The sequence below is a fragment of the Platalea leucorodia genome (genome assembly GCF_965183815.1).
Source record: "Platalea leucorodia genome assembly, chromosome: 15".
NCBI lineage: Eukaryota > Metazoa > Chordata > Aves > Pelecaniformes > Threskiornithidae > Platalea > Platalea leucorodia.
In genome coordinates, this window is record NC_138837.1 from 3,173,927 (window position 1) to 3,191,296 (window position 17,370).

Sequence of the window (17,370 nt, forward strand, 5' to 3'; positions counted from 1 at the left end):
ATGACTCCCGCACCGCAAGAATCAGGTACAGCCTAATAGCTGCTGCCTGCACCATCCCAGGGCTGGTCCTGCCCTCGCCTTCTGCATTTATTTTGTTCTGTCACTGCATGAACTGGCCCCGTGACAGCGAAGGAAAACACCGTGTCCAAGGGTATAATCCCATTGCTCTGAGGAATAATGCTGTGAGCCCAGGCGCTGAAGGCAAACCCACATTACTCACCGCGTGCTCTACAGCGGGGAAGTGCAAAGCAAAATAAAAACAAAACCAGTGTGTGGGAAAACAGCCTGGTTTCTCTTCGGTCTGGCTCTAACAGCAGCCGGGGCACGGGGCCCCGCTCCAGCGGGGTGGGTGGCTGTGGAGGAGACCTTGACCTTGTCCCCATCCCCTGATCCCACTCCTCCTCGCTGCCCGGTACCAACCGCTGGGACTTGGAGCGCGGCACAGAGAGCAGAGAGGCTTTTGAGGCTCATTTTCTACAACAGGCTTGTCTACTTTTCTCAGCAAATATTTCTGATATTAAAATAGTAACATTGCTACCAGTATGCTTTCCCCCTTTCGCATTTGGCTGGGTAAAAACGCTTGGAAAATGTTGCTTATCTGCTTGCTACCTGGGAGGGCGACATGCCAAGGGGACGCTGAGCTCCTGCTCTTTGGGACGGGATGGGGATGAGCCAGTTCTCAGTATTAGGGAAAGCCTGGCTTTAGGTAACGGAAAAGGCCGTATTTGTCAAATCTTCTCCCTTGCTTAAGAATAAAATCAAACGGCTTTGAGGAAAGCACGCCAGCTTTCCAACAAACAAGAGTTAAATATTTGCAAAATCAGTCCAGCAATTTTGCTGGAAAGTGGCTCCAGGCGAGAGGATGCCCCACGCTGCCAGAGCCGGCGGGAAGATGTCCCTCCCCGGGGAGCGCCCGCGGATCAAAGCTGCCGCCACAAACACCTGCAGCTCCGACGGGGAGGCCGCTGCGCCGAGGCCGAGCCTCCGTGCGGGATGCTGCGAGCTTCATCTGCACGGGGTGCTGCGAGCTGCCTCCGCGTGGGATGCAGGCATGCAAGCGACCCAGCCGGGCATCTCCCCCTCTGGTCCTGAGCCCCTGGCTCCGTACCCCCAACCGGCCCCTGCTCCTCAATGGGGTCCGAGCCCTGCAAGGTGCTCGGGGGCAGGGTGTGCACGCCCGAGGAAGCCCTCTCCTGCGCGGGAAGCGAGAGGGATGGGGCCTCGTGCCCCCGCACCCATCCTGGGGCTGAGCCGGCAGCTCCCGGCTGAGCACCACCAAAGTGAAGCCACCTCCTCTGTCTAAGGCACGCCTAGGGACGCACCTGACAGAGAAACAAAATATTATCAAGAGGCCCCCAAATTGCTTTTTCCTTTTTGACAGCAATGTGCTGGGCAAGGCTGGCAAAGGAAAGGGCAGTCACTTCAGGCAGTAGGCATAAAAGTCCTTCTTTTCTTCTATTTGCAGATATTCCTAATTAACATCTATGAAAATGATTTATTTGATGTTTTTCTCCCTTCCTCCAAATGTCACATGTTCATCACTTCTTAAAAAATTTTGTTCTAAAAGGGCAGGACAGAAGGAACGTGCACTGCACCTCGCTGAAGACTAACTCCCAGACCGACCACCTAACCAAGGGCCAAGGCTTCCATTCCCACGGATGCCCATCCCTCTCGGATGACCCACGGCAGGTGAGCTCAGCCATCGCCATGGGATGGGTGTCACCACTGCACGGCTCGCGTAACCGCCAGGCTTGTCGACAGCCTCAGCCAAAACGCGAAGGGCTAAGCCAACCGTGGCGGATGACGCAGCCTCTCTTATCTAAAGAGCCTCTCAGCTGGGGACACGGCCCATGAGCAATGGCACGGGGGGACCTGCCCATGCCACACTCGGACACCAGCACCGAGCCCACCACGTGTACCGCCTTCTGCACCGCGCTACACAGATAAACAAACCGAGCCCCCGAAAACAAAAGCCTGACAAACAAGCCCAAAACTACCCGTGCTGGCTGGAGAAGGACCAAGCAACAACTGAAGGAGAGCAGCAAACCCAAGGAGAGAGACCGTCCATTACCAGAGTAGCCTCCCGAGGACTTGATGTACATCTGCCCATACTGCTCCTCCACCATGGTGTCATATGCCTCGTCGTCCTCCTCATCCTCCTCGTTGTGGTAGGAGGTGGGGCTGTCAGTGGTGGGAATGCTGCTGGCGCCGGGGCTCGTCCGCTCCCCCTGCGAGTACTGGACCTGCTGGACGTTGGGGATGAGGGTGGCCAGGTTGGGCATCCCGTAGTAGGAGACGCGGGAGAGCTTCAGGGGACCGGTGTTGGGGCCACCGCCGCCTGCCCCCTCCCGGGCACCGGGCTCGAGGGGCCGCTTGCCGGGCAGGCCGGGCAGGGCAGCTGCCTGCAGCTCGAGGTTCTCGTGTTTGACGCGCGTGAGGAGTGGGATGGGCATGGAGGGGGACATGACGTAGGGCGCCGAGGCCGACTGCAGCTGGTTACAGGGACTCTGCGGCTCCGAGCTGGGGTCTTCGATCATGGTGGTCTGAGAGTCACAGTGGGGAGAGCTGACCTTGAACATCAAGTCCGTCCCTTTCTCCACGATGTGCTGGATCTGCAGGAAGCCCGCCGTGTACATCACCACCAGCTGCTCGCTCGCCGCCATGGTCAGCTTCCCGGTGTAGCAGAAGGAGAGGATCTGCTGGAAGCAAGCAGGGGGGACGGTACCTGGCAGCTCAAAGGCGTTTTTGCTGTTCCCACTGAACAAGTCTCGGAAGTAGAGGCTGCTGGCGGCCAGGACCGCCCGGTGCGCCTTGAAGGCTTGGCCCTTCACCACGATGGAGACATCGCAGTACAGCCCCAGCAGCCGCTGCTCGTTCAGGCAGCCCAGAACAGTGTTCCCAAAGTTGGGAATCTCTATGTGCAACATCTGCGACATGGCTCAGGATCGGCTGGAGCTCCTCAGACATTCAATGCAGGAATATCCAAAGTAGGGCACATCTGAAAAACGGAGAAGGCAGGGAGAGAGGCACAGCGTTTTTAGACAGTTCACCAAAGCAGGCAGAAGCAGAGGAACCCACCTCACCCGACATCGCAGGCTCAAAGCTAAGCTCTGAGGGCCGATGCAGAAAAGCAATCGCTTACAAAAATTACTTATTGATGGTTTCAAACAATGTTGGAAATGCTATCGGTGGATGGCAAAGGATATTCCAAAAATGCAAGTATTTTCTTCAAGTTGTGGTCTGTTTAAATAAGCACCACTGATTTATTCCCCCGGGTGTTTTACTTTATGCAGAAAAATCTGAACGGTAATGGGAGAGGAGTGAACAGTAAAGCAAACGTAACATAGGCAGATCTTGGGTAGCATTATATAAGAAACACAACAACCAGCAGCTATGTTGAAACTACAGAAAAGATATTTATAAAACAATGTGCCATTCTGCCTGAAATAAATACAGGATTCTGCCGGAGCGACAGCTCCCAGGAAAAAGCACTTTGAAAAGCAATCTTCCCATTTGCACCAGAAAGAGGGAGCATTTCAACAGTTAAACCCCTTCTCAACAGATTTATCCTCCAACAAAACGCGGCTTATCTCCAAATTAAGCCAGATATTTGAGCCCCAATAAAACAAACCAACGTGCCGCAGCGAGCCGCCTACCAAGTTGTCTCCTTATTTTTCTCCCCTACATCCAAAGTGGGGCAGGGGGAGCCCCAGCCCAGCCCCTCCCCGGCCCCCCAGCCCCTCGCCCCCCGGCCGGGGGTACCGGCCCCAGCCCAGCGGCATCGGGGACCCCCCGAGCAACCTCACACGAAACGGGCTCGAGGCGACGGCTCCGGCTCTGCATCCCACCGCGGCCGCTCTTTAAGGCCAGCTGTACCTTTTGGCCATGGGGATAATTCCTCCTCTCACCGACCAAATAAAGCCTTGCGTTCGAAGGGACCTCGTGCACAAACCCCCGTGCAACGGCGGAGCAGGTAGCGTTAGTGCAGCCCGTGCACCGAAACTCCAGCGAAGCAAATCACTGCGGATTCACCGACACCAGCCGGAGCCCAAACCCCCCCGGCCCCCCCCAAGCTCCACGCAAGAGTCCAGGAGATTTAAAATCCTGTTTGCCTTCAATACTACCAAAGAAAAACTATGGTTAACTAGTACTGAAAGCTCATAAGAACAATATTAAAAAAAAGGAAAAAAAAAAAAAAAGAAGTTTATCTGAGAAAGATAAAAAAAAAAAATCTCTGAAAAGAAAATAATAACCCACAAAGAGCTGCTCTGTTCCCACTGCTGGGAAAAAAAAAAAGTCCTATCTGCAAGGCCACGGGGTAACAGGAAGAAAAGGGAACACACTCGGAGCCAATTTAATTGTATCTGCATGGTTAAAAAAAATTCTTCCGAGCGAGGAAGTTCCCGGTCCCCTCGCCTGGCTGGGAGCGAACGTACCTTCAGCAGCGGCCGCTCGCCGGAGGGGCTCTGCGTCCCTCCGTATCGCCCCGGCCGCCACGCTATACGCAGCGACGATGATCACTCAGGGGAGGGGGGGAAAAAAAAAAAATATATAGTATCAAACCCTGGGTTTGTATCTGCTGTAGCTCAAGCTTTTACCAAGTCAAATCTCCCCGGCAGTGCACAGCATCTAAATGAATAGGCCGGATGCAGATTAACATTCAGGCTGCTCTCTGCAATGAATAGAGCCCTTTGATTAGGGACCTGAAGTAAATGCCAGTTTCAAACCGAAGCTTTAAAAACAGAGAAATATCAGTGCCAGAGGAATGCTCTCAGTGTTGGTACAAGACAGACTTTTGATGAGTCACTGCAATGCAAACAAAGATGGCAGAAATACTGTACTGTATGCTGATGAAATGCTTAGTGGTGCCACGGCAACTGAGACAGGTTTTAAATTTATAGTGCAGTTTTGCATATGAATTACGCTGTAAACTGCCTCCCCTGCCATCTAGTACATCCAGAGTGTCAAAGCATTTAAACTATTCCAAACAGTCTGCAGAGCTGGCACTGCTGCTGGTTAACTCCTGCGCCAGAGGAAGGCGCAGGGCAGGGGCGGCGAGCATCCCCCAGCCTCCCCCCGCCCCACCCCAGGGGCTCCCCAAAACCAGCAGCCCAAAAGGAGAGCTCTGGGAATGCCCAAATCTGCCCCAAAATAAAGGTGCTCTGTGGGCAGCCACAGTCCTGACCCACCCCAAACTCGCCCCCCCGCCCCCCAAGAAAGCCTTTCAAATGCAGGAAAAATGTTTACCCCTTGGGGAAAGCTTCTTTCAGTCTGTGGCTGAATCCACTAAAAGCAAATCCATTTGCTTAAGTAATGAAATCCTAGTCACATTGTCTCCTGGATTCAGATTTTAAATTACCTTCGCATTTATTGAGCATGTTTGGTGCTTTTTTCTGGGAAAGAGGGTGGGGCCTCACTTTGCTTACTTCTCTCTTGCCCAGAGCGTTTTTATTTCTGCCGTTGCTCTCAGATTTGTTGCAATGGCTCCGCTCGGATGCTCACACACAGTTAAAATTTAAGAGATTAGAGGTGAAGCCATCCTTAGAGGAGGATAACTGTGGGGAGCGCAGACAGGGCCGGTGATGCTCCGGCGCGACCCCTCCCTGCCGATTGCACGCTTCCTCCGCTTCCACTGGCCAAAGAGATGTTTGGTGCATTAAGTTCAACTCCACAGACAGCAAACTGCTGCCACTCCCGACCGCCCAAGGGCTGGCTGCCTTCCCCTGCTCTTCCAGCAAACGGCACTAACACATCTGTTCTGCATCCCACAGGACCTGCAGCCTCCCAGGGCTTGGCAGAGGCGTGACGCTCCCAGCTGAGGACCTCCAGGACCTCCATGCGCCGGGAACATTTAACGGGTTCATCCAAACCTGGTGTGAGGTCAATGAGATCTCTGCCTGGTGTTGATGAGGAGGCTAAGGCACCGAGAGGGGACCAAGGTGACATCTTGCAAGGAGGTCAGAGAGGACACCATGATAGCCAAGCCCAAGACCTCTTCCAACCATGACACCACCAACCTCTTTTGGAGAAGGAAAGGAGTCTGCCCTGGCAAATGCAGATCTGCTCTGGATCTGTGAAAATTACTGAAATTAAATGTGCTTTATAGAAACATAACTTTGCCACTCAGGCACCTGAAGGAAGCCTTGTCTGTGCAGATAGCAGACCACGGGTGGAGAAGGATCTCCTCCTTTTTTCTTCCAGCAAGAACTCCCTTAGAGCTGGAGGAGAGACCAGGGAGGCACTGGATGGGACCTCCCTGGACCTGCTCACAATCCCTGCCTTGGAGAAACCCAACAGGATGAGTGGGACCAGCCAAGGACAGCTTGGTAGCACAGAACAAACCAACTTGAAATAGATATCAATTATTAATATTGCTTAGAATCTGCTCTATAAATAAGCCAGGCATGCCAGGAGGAACCCACGTCTCTGTCTAAAAACACCAAAATTATGCCTGTTCAGGATACATTTAAGCTGGTGAGAAGCACCAGAGTGCCCCAGCCTAGCAAATTATTGGCAGATTTCATTTAAAACCTCCCAGGAGACATCAGAGTTTGAACAAAGATGCTCCACACAACCGATCCCTCCCGGGGTATGCCTTCCGCAGGGCTGCAGCCTGGCCTGACCACCCCGAAGGGATCTCACCCCAGCACTGCATCACTCCAGCTCCCGGTGGCCTTTTCTCTGATTCCAGTAGCTTTCATAGCTGCTGGTCACAAAACGGCCAAGCGAGCAGGTGAGCTTGCTGGTGGCACTCAGTGATGGTCTAAACCTCCAGTCTTCCCGGAGAAAAAAGGCCTTGAGACACGCTCACAGGGAAATGGTGGAAAAAGTAACTGTGTTTGGTCCAGAAACAGCACCAAGGAACGCAAGCAAAGCCGTCCCAGCGAGCTGCAGAAGTCCAAACCACTTCAACAAACCGTAGGCCAGGGCTGCTGGATTTCTGGTTCTTCCTCCCCTCTTTGCCCCTGCCTTTTTATGACCGGACTATAGAAAAAAAAAAAAAAACCAACACAAAACCATCAACAAGCCAAACCCCCCCGGGAATCCAAGAAATAAAAGGCAGTCTTGAAAGCCAAGGAGAACCTGCTCACCACAAGACCTCACATCCCCTAAAAACAACAGCAACAAAATATTAGCGACTAGATAGTGAATGCAATAACACTTGATAATGTCTAACTTAAAAATCTCCTCTACAAAATACACTGCTTTTTTTCTTTTTTTTTTTTTTTTAAATAGAGCACCAAGCTACTTTTGAATGGTTTGAAATGGCTTCAGTCCATTTGACATGGGAAGAACTATGCTGCAGGAAAAATGACCTTAGCAATTACAGATGTAAACTGTATTTTGCAATCTCGTCTCCCAGGCTGAGCTGTGCCCCAGGGTGCAGGAGGAGCCCCCAGCACCATTGCCACCCAAAAAAATCCCGTCCCCTTTGGGCTGCCACGTCCTACAGGTGACACATCATCAGATGGACACCTCCTACCAAACGGGAAAACTTGGACAAAACTGGATTAAAACCAGCCAAGCCCCGCCGATCATTTAAGATATGTGACCGTTCAAGCAAAACATCATTTTGTTTTCTAATGGCAGCCTCTTTTTTTCCAGCTCTTGGATATAGCAGGACAATTTGTACATGTCTGCATGATTTTTGTAAAGTCATAGCCTTTGTCACAAGATGTTCATAAAAAATGCAGCTGTTATTTGATACAACTTCCATGAGAGTCTGAGAATTCCTAGTTTCTGCATTCACATGCTTTGGGGATAAAAAAGCAGGTTTGCTCTTTTCGAAACTACTTTCCTGCTCCGAGGCCTGAAAGGCGACAACAACAAAGGAAAAAAGCATCGACCTAGAATAAGATGCTGGCATCAGAGCTCCCCCAGGAGTAATCAGAAATAATTAGATAATGTATTTAAATTGTCTTTTTCCTTAGCCAACACACAAAGAGACTTGGAGACTTCACTCCCCCCCCAAAAAACCACCCCAAAGCCCCCAGAGCCCTACGTTTCCCGCAGGAAGGTGCGCTGGGCAGCAGCTGGGCAGGGACAAAGGCAGGGACCCTCCGGCGGTGGGAGACAAAGCGGCCATGGGCTTTCACCCCCACCCAGCCAAAGCCCCTCAAAAGAAAAGAGCTGAAAAGTCCTGCCCTTGAAGGCCCCAAAGGGTCAAAGGAAACTTCCCTTTCTTCTGTAAATGAGGAGCGAGGGGGAAAATCCCACCCTTGGATTTGAGGCTAGCAGGGGGACCCCAAAGCTGCCCGCCACCCCGGGGCTGTCCCCAGTCCCCCTCGGGCACAGGGCTGCCACCCGCCCAGCTCTTGCTACAGGGTTTGGGGTTTTTTTCCCCCCTTTTAATGAAAAGGAAATGCACTTTTTACATAAGCCCGAAGGAAAATACGCAACAGCTAACTGCAAAACTCAGTGGCGAAGTACCATTCCCCGAGCACGGAGCTGCTGTAATGCCTTAAATAAATAAATAGTTAAATAAAGTCAAATAAAATGCACTTCACATCCACGCTGTGCATCCCCCCCCCCCATGCACCGCAGGTCGCTGTGTCCGGGAACTCAGAAGCAAAAAAGAAAAGTCTTTGCACCCCCCACCCCAAAACCGAGCCTCCCCTCTGCCCGCGTCGGGGTTCGGGGCGAGAAAACCCGGGGAGGGGAAGGGAGAGGGACTGGGGCACAAATGTGAAACGCCGTGAATGCCTGCACAGTTTAATGCCCGTCTTTGGCAAGGGAAGGAAAACAAGGTTAAGTTTGGTAATCAAATGACAGTCATGCCGAGACTCCTCTTCTCTTCTGCAGCATTTGTTTCTGCAGCTCCAAAGTATTTATTTTTGAAATGCTGCAAGTGGCAAGCAGCAAGCAGTGCTAACATACCCTATTTTTAGTGTAGCAGCCAGTGGCAATGGGTGAAAGAAGATTATTTTTGCCTTATTAAGATAGCAGAAACTGAATTTGCAAATATTACTCAGTTAACACATAAGCAACACACGCAGCAGACATGCAGCACGGAGCTACCTTTGCTTTATAACCCTAAAAGTTCACACAGAAAGTAAAGATCCGGAGGCTCGGGCAGGGGAATGGGGGAAAAGATGGAAAAGTGAATTAAATTAATGCCGATGACCCAGCCCAGCCGGGCGCACGCAGCCCCTCTGCCAGGGCAGCCCGGGGATGGGGCGCCGGGAGCTCGGCTTGGGGACCCCGGCACAGCCCCGGGAGCTCGGCTTGGGGACCCCGCACGGCCCCAGGAGCTCGGCTTGGGGACCCCGCACGGCCCCAGGAGCTCGGCTTGGGGACCCCGGCACAGCCCCGGGAGCTCGGCTTGGGGACCCCGCACAGCCCCGGGAGCTCGGCTTGGGGACCCCGCACAGCCCTGGGAGCTCTCCCTGGGGACCCCGCACGGCCCCGGGAGCTCTCCCTGGGGACCCCGGCACAGCCCCGGGAGCTCTCCCTGGGGACCCCGCACAGCCCCGGGAGCTCGGCTTGGGGACCCTGCACGGCCCCAGGAGCTCTCCCTGGGGACCCCGGCACCGGCGGCAGCTCCCCGGGCTCCGTCCTGCTGCAAGGTGAGTCACCGGCAGCCTGGGCGCAACACCACCGCTCGAGGTCACCCACCCGGCAGGCTGCTGCCTCCAAAAAGTGCAGTCATTCAGCCAAGGCGAAGCGTGTTATTGCCATTAATGAGTTTTTTTTTTTTTCCTTATCTATCACTGATTTTAAGAGCTCTCAAAGCAAGGAGAAAATAGAAAATGCAACGTTTTAAATTTTTTGCAGATTGCTGCAAGGAAAAGGGTAAGGGAGAGACATGGATAAAACATACAATTATTCTGCAGAATTTAATTTTTTGCAATCTAATAAAAGCTCAAGACCCCGACCAAGTTACGTCCACCAGAAAGCATACAGCACCCCATTACCATGCCTTCTGCAAAGCGTGCATTGCCTGCAGCCCATCGCAAACATTAATTCACATCCGTAACACATCAAAAAGACAAGTGCCATGCTGAATTGTATTCTCCTCACTCCTAGTACACAACAGCAGAGCTAGCAATATATAACATGCATGACTCAGTTCTACCATCGTGCCACTACGGAACAGAAAGCCTTAAAATAAAGTAAATATCTTAAAAGGTCAATTAAAAAAAGCTTACAAAACATCAGACGCTGCTTCTTGCTAGAGCTCATTACCTAGTATGGTGGAGCTGCCTGTGTGTTTTTTTTCTTGTGCAAGTTAGTCTGTGAGTCAGCATTAACACACATGAGAACATCAGGAATACTGCCTAGTTCTGATGCAATGGAGGTTGTAAAAAAAAAAAAAAAAAAAAAAAAAAGACGAAATCGCGCTCCGTTTGGACAGGAGCCTGTAATTCAATTGCCTTTACTTTTCAATTACTGCATAGCCTACCCTGACCAACCTGCAGAGGGGAAGGAAACTTTGCTTACATCTCTGTCTTAAAATTAATGACTTTTACTTTTGGCTACAGCTTATTCTCCCTGCTTTAAAAGAAAAAATAGTAGGCATGACATAATTAACCCTTCAAGGGCAGCTGTGCCCTTGCAGCTATCGGGATCTCTATATTTTTGTAGAAATTTCAGCACTGGAAAACAATACTGCCAAAAAGTTCTGGCGAAGGAAGACATTTATACATTAAACTTTTAATACTCTATAAAGCGAAGCTACAATTGCATCTGAGCTTGATCCTTAATGGAAATATAAGCGTGCAGAAAAGGAAAGTTACATACTGCAGAAATTTAACTCCGTACTTCCAGGTTTAAAGAAGCAAATACTAGATTGCACAGGGTGGTTTTCAAAACTGAGGTTTCTGGTCATTGAGGAAAAACCCTGAGAAACTTAAAATTTGTGACCTGAGGCGGTCCCCTCAGCCTGACGCCCGCCTTCCCCAGGCCGACGGGGGCAAAGCAGAAGACCCGCGCTCGTCGTGCACGGCATTTATCGCTTACCCTCAGCAAACAGGCCTCCCTCTCCCCCCTTCCCTCAGCTCCCACCCTGGGGGTGGCAGCATCACGGCAGGCACGTATACGGGACTCAACGCCGCCTTCTCATTTCTGACTTCTCTGCTCCTGCAACAAACCCCATCACCGCTCCAACAAATTCTGCCCAAAGCTTCAGAATGTGGCTATTTCTGTAACGCGCCCTAAACCACCCCCAGACAACTCTGCAGCCCAGATTATATTTTTTATATATGATGTTACAATATATATTATATAGGGTCAATATATTATATATATTATATTATTAAGGTGTATATATATATAAAAATATATGGTCAAGTACGTCTTCAGAGCCACCACTAACATCTGACAAGTTTGGCGGTGCTGTGCCACGGCTGAACAGCCAGCGGCCGCGGGACAGCCCCGCTGAGGCACCGCTCTAGCTGAAGCACAGGATACATTGCTTAAATTTGGGGGTCTAACAGAGATCCGAGCCTCATGCAGCAGAGCAGGGTCCGAGCTTGGAGACAAGAAAGTCTCCCCAGCGTTCACAACGTGCTGCAGACGTGGGCTGCAAACGCTGAGCTGATCCCACACCGATCGACCCATCAAAAACGGTATAGCTAGGTATAGCTAACGCATAGGGACTAGGAATCCAGTGGATCACAAGCATATTCTAACTCCCAGTTTAGCTTCCTGGTTGTTTTTATGAGTAGACACAAACACTATATATTTTTTTTTTTTTAAATACACAAGTATAAATAGTTATTAATGCTCATTAACCGACAAGGAAACCCCCTAATATTAGAGATCAATCACTTCTGCAGCTTCCCTCGCACACAAGGGTCTGTCTCAAACCAGTGCGAGCCTGGTGGGTTTTTCTTCTTTAGCATGTGGGATACTTGAATACAGATGAATTGAGTTTTAAAGGAAAAAAACCCAAGCAGCAACTTCTGGGCCAAGTTCTTGTGTGCCAAACTTTTCAACTGCCACAGCACAGCTCGACAGTGTTTCAAAAGAATTTAAGCACTGTTTTGAATACTGCTGACAATCTTCCTCATCAAAATTTGTAATTTAAATACCTCAAATCTGAAAAGCACACTCCCTGGGGCACGCTTCATTCTCCCTCCCCAAGCCCCATTTGCCATTAAATCCACTGCTTTCCCTGTCCGCTGGTTCCCCCCCCGCAGCCCCCCGGCATCACCCCGCAGCATCCGCTGCATCCCGCAGGGACCCCCGTGCTCAAGCAGAAGTTTGCTCTTCAGATTACCCGTGGATGAAATCTCGGTATGCACTGCAGCGCCCAAACCCACCGTTACCTTCCTCTTTTATAATTACAATGCTGGTTTAGAAATAAAACCGTTTACTGGTTTAGAGGTAAACCTGTGCTAACCGGGCTGCCCAGACTCCTACGGCAAGAAAGGGTTAACGCGAGAAGCCCCGCTTCCCAACCCTCTGCTATCCAGTAGGTAAGATGTTCCTTCAAATGCCTTCGGATGTGTCAATAAACCCCCAAATAATTCTACGTCAATAAGTCTAATTGGCGAGGAACGGCACAATGAATTTCTTGGGGTCTCTGTGATGTTACAGGCAGCAGCTCCATTTTGGCAGGAGCGTGTTTAAGATTCCCTCCCAGTGCTGCAAAGCACCTTGAAAGGTCGACGAGCACTTTCATATTCTCAGATCCATCTACAACACTGCAGCAGATGAAACGGATTGACCTAGACGAGAACTGAAACAGTCTCTGTGAAATAATCCATCAACACCCTTCGCCAGCCGCAGCCGCCTTTGTCATGGGCACGCTTGGAAATCGCACCTACCTACTGCAGCCGATCCGGGGCTCGATAGGGTTTAAATCACGGCCCCGCTCTCCTGGGATGTAACCAAACACGGCATCGATAGCTGCAGAGCCGCAGAGACGGCACACAACATAAAATACCTCCATATTAAAGTGTGTGCAAAGCCCGTGCCCATTACCGAACTCATTAAAGACAGTGATACTTTGTAACATACTCTAATCTTTAATATTCATAGCTTGCTTCATTTGCATATCATGCCATAAATAGTTGAAGCAGAGGTAAAACACAAAGCGCTCTACTTGCATTTCTAATTATGCCTAAAATCAAATGTAAATCACAACACATCCAAGACACAGAAAATACTAAATTTGCTGTCTCTCAGTTAAAAATCTTTAAAAAAAAAAAAAAACAAAAAAACCAAAAAAACCAAACCACATGCACAAACCCAATTATTTTTAAAAAGAAAAATCAAAGGGGCTTACAGGCGTGTGTAGCGGGGATGACACTGTTTTAAGAGGGGGGCTCAGACGTCCAAGCCCCAACCCTGGCGCTGGACCCCAGCAGCAGCCCCGGCTGCGACGCCTCGGGCAGCGCGGGCACCACCTCACCTCCCCATCCCCTAAAAACCCCGCGTTCACCACCGAGCTGCGCTGCGGCTGCTCATTTAACCTTGGCCTTTGAAGAAACAACAGGAGCCTTCTCCTCCGGGGCAGCCGGGAAAGCTGATCTCCAGTAAAGGAGGCAAATTTGAAGAATCAGCTTGAATGTGAACTTGTGCTACGGCGCTGGGCTGGCCGGAGGTTGGTGCTTCAGCATCGCGAGCCGGCGCGGGAGGGAAAGCATCCCCGGGGCTGGAAACTGCTAAACCTCAAGGTTTAGTGAGAAAAGAGGTGTCCTGGGGAGCTTGGATTCAGCAGCTCCCAGTCCATGAGAAACGGATGATTTCTGTTCATAACCTACCGAAACCATGCCGGAGTAGCACGGGGTGTTTTTCTCTGCTCTGCTTTTTCCTGAAACATGGAAGAGAACTCGGAGCGGGAGCTGCCCCGCGGTGCTCCCACGCCTGCTCTGGCACCCGCTGCCGGCACCCACCCGCACCAGTCCCATGGAAAAGGCTTGAGATCCCGTTCAGCTGACGGCAATGCCGTCCGACGGGAAGGCGTGGTGACAGAGCCGGGTGCCCGCCAGGCACAGCCCAGACATTATCCCTTATTATAACAGCTAGAGCAAATTCACCTGCCTCCTCCAGAAAGGGTACTGGGGACCCGGGGGGTGTCATTAACGGCTCGTGGGACTTCAGTCCCCAGCCACCACGATCCTGGAAGGTCGCTTCCCACGATAACTCCCAAGTTATCGACTTTTAAGGAAAAGCGCATCCCGGTGTGGCACAGGAGAGGAGCCAGGCTGCGCTCGGAGCAGAGCTGAGGCCTGGTGTCCTCACCTGCCCAACCGAATTAACCACACTTCCCCCACTTCACAGAGGCATCAGAAGACTTAATATCTGTAAAGAAGCAACTCGATATCCTCGGATGAGAAGTATTATTAGCACATTCCTGCCAATGGCATAAATGATTTCCCTTTAACAGGCTTGCTTCTGCATCAGGCATGGGGGTCCTCTTGATTTTATGGAAGTCCATCACCACCAACACGTGAAAATGCATGTTTTTAGTTCAAGAGCGCTGGCAGGGGCACGGCGTGAGCTCGCACCCACCCGCCGCTCCCTGCAAGGCGCGTTCCTCGCAGCCGCGACCCGCAGGACCTGCCGCAGCCCCAACCCAGCCCTGGCCCTGCTGCCGCGCTCCTGCCCTTCCCCGCACCGATCCCACACGCTGCTGCCGCTCCCAGGATGCTCAAAACCTTCCTCCTCTTCATCCAGCTCCCCATTCCTCCTCTTCATCCAGCTCCCCATTCCTCCTCTTCATCCAGCTCCCCATTCCTCCTCTTCATCTCCCAAGAAGCTACTCACAATGAAGAGGCGCAGCATCCACGGTACTCAAAATAAAATAAACTTTTACAGATTTACAGATTTATGCCCAAAGATTTAATTAAAATCAAATGAACCAAATCTTGCAGAAGTAGGACAAACATCGCACAGTTTGGGAAGCCGTATGGCGCCCTTGCCTGGCAGAGGAACGCGGAGCGAGGCGGGCTGGCTGCCGCACGGCGCGGCCGGCATCCTTTCCCACTTACCTTCCCTTTACGCCTGGGACTCCAGCTGCATAAACTCACTACGTCTTAATGAAAGGCTTTTGTGGGTGGCTGTCCCCAGGGAAAAATGCATTTTTAAGTCACTTGAACTGAGGCTGATTTTGAAGAAAGAGGCAGCTAAACATCACCAAAGGGAGCTGGGCACCCGGCAGTCGCCCCGGCTGGGAGCGTGGCTCCGAGCCATAGCCTCTCCCTTATTAGATTTTTCCCGTCTTATGAAAGGCTTAAAGAGACTTCTGAGAATGAAAAGCTAAAAGGAAAAAAAAACCCAAACGTGTATCATCGCCATGTTCTGCTCCTGCTCGTACGCTGGGTTTCCAGGGTCCCCAAATCCCATCAGTGAGCGGGTCCGGGAACCTGCGTGGGGGCCCCCCCCAGGTCCCCCCATGCTCTTGTCCCCCCCTGGCACTACAGCTCATCCTGCTCCCTTTCCAGACTTGGGTCCAGCTCAACAACAATATTGCATTGGTTCTATTAAAGAGTTAAAGGATCTTTTCTGCAATATCGACTTCCAAAGAATTCCAGAGATGTCATGAAATCTAACCCCAAAAGGTGAGCGTTTGCTCCGTCCCCCCGGCCCGCGCCGAGGGAGAAGTGAAAGCGAGCTGCTCACAGCCTGCAAAGCTTTTTTGCTGTTCGTATGTACCCTGGCATCTTGCCCGGACCTATTTTTAAGCCCATTTACTAGAAATCCCACAAATTAAAGGAAATACGGATAATGTTGTAAGAATCCTTTGGGCCAAATAAAAGCTACACATAATTTTCCTTGTGCATCAGAGTAAGATCCTTAACCACAAAAACCAGATTTCCCCAAAGCTCTTTTGCAACAACGAGAGAATCTTGTTTTGTAAAAAGTTGCTTTGATTCACTCCTGGATTACGGGGAGCGTGGCAGACACCGCTGCTGCCCGGCCAAACCGGGAGAGGTGATTACTGTTACGAAAGAGAAAGGTGTCAGGAGAACACAGATAAATTAAACATCTCTAGCTCCGGACTGGTGACTGTTAATGACAGCAAAGCATGCAGAAAGTGCTCATGGAGAGAAGCTGTAGGATGGTTATTGGGGATTTTTTCTCTGCATAGGAGACTGTTGTGTGGTTTTATTTTCTAGCTTCTTTCAAACCACGTGTTCATGGTGCTCATGAAGGGCCAACGTGCTGAAAAGCCTCCTCCAGCACACCGCCGTCCTGGGAAAATTCCTGCTGGGCGCACCCCAACCCCACCTTATCCCAGCTCCGAGAAAACCCTGATAATCTTCTTTTGCCAGTCCATGAAATACAGAGACCACCAAACTCATTTCACTTGTCCACAGGCCAAAACCTGACCTGTTCCAGGCAGGACAGTCACCACAGACCCGCTTCTCCAGTCCCCATCCCTAACTGCATCCCAGTGCCGCGGCGGGGCTGGGGTGCTGCCCCCCCGCCGCCCACCCGCACCCCCAGGACGGGGACAGGACGATGCCGACGCAGGCTGTGCGTCCCGCCAGCCGCGGCGACGGGTCTCCACAGCATCTCCTCCGGGATTTTATGTGGAACGGTGATTTTATGCAGAAATAAATCTATGCTCTGTATCTCTATATTGATATAGTTATAGTGGGGTCGCTCGTGGGGTGAGCACGAGGGAGGGGCAGTACAGAAAATAACCGATGGATCTATCTGCAGAAAGCTCACCCGCCGCTCTGGAAATCTCCAACCTGGGCGAGCGGTGCCGGTGCCCGGAGGCAGAAGCCCCCCTGCTGCGTGTCAGCCCCCCGTTTCCCGCGGGCACCCCTCGCCTGCCGCCGCAGCAAACGGAGAAGGGGCGAGCGGCACCGACGGCCCTTCCCCTCCACGCACCGGCCCGGCTGGAGGAGGCTGCTCCCTCCCCTTGCACCCCTTGCCCACACCGCTTAAATACGGGAGCATCCGACTGCAGCGTCTTCTGCACCAGGGCCTTTGGGAAGGAAGGGAGAGCGTGTGTTTCATACAGCATCCACAGTTTTAACTATATAAAGTATCCATCGTGTTAAATAAACTCCAGTAACAGCTCTTGTATTTTGGTGGGATTGAAAAGAAACTAGCAACCAGACACGTTTCAATAAAACTCATAAGACGAGCAGAAACAGCCCCAAAACACAACGGTAAAAGCGGCATTTGTCGTCAGTCCTTGCGGGGAGGGGATGAGGAGAAGGTGCTTCATTTCCAACAGCGATAAAGCAAAGCGAAGCAATCATCATTAAACCTGACTCTCCCTTCACTCTTGTTCATCCCCAGCAGTTGCTTAAAATGTCTTCCTCGCAAACATTTCAGCTTCCTTTTAAAAAGAAAAATAATTATGCAGGGGAACAACCACTTCTATTTTACAAAGGCACAGATCTGAACAGTTAAACACGCAACTTCGGGAACTTTTCCAAGATTTATATGTTTTGCATGGAA

The 17,370-nt window shown here is 51.3% G+C and overlaps 1 protein-coding gene across 2 annotated transcripts in view; it reads right to left on the bottom strand.

The window, feature by feature from the left end:
• Positions 1-17,370, bottom strand: part of NACC2 (NACC family member 2) — an 84,767-nt gene that overhangs the window by 13,900 nt on the left and 53,497 nt on the right. Inside the window, exons 1-2 of one of the 2 annotated variants that reach the window (XM_082327442.1) lie at positions 10,149-10,177; positions 2,072-2,998 (exon numbers count right to left, since the gene is read on the bottom strand). In XM_082327442.1, the coding sequence (XP_082183568.1) occupies positions 2,072-2,936 (865 nt within the window). In that variant the 5' untranslated portion in view covers positions 2,937-2,998; positions 10,149-10,177. Of the gene's footprint in view, positions 1-2,071; positions 2,999-10,148; positions 10,178-17,370 lie in introns of those variants that run through there. The other variant, XM_082327443.1, reaches the window with a different exon arrangement.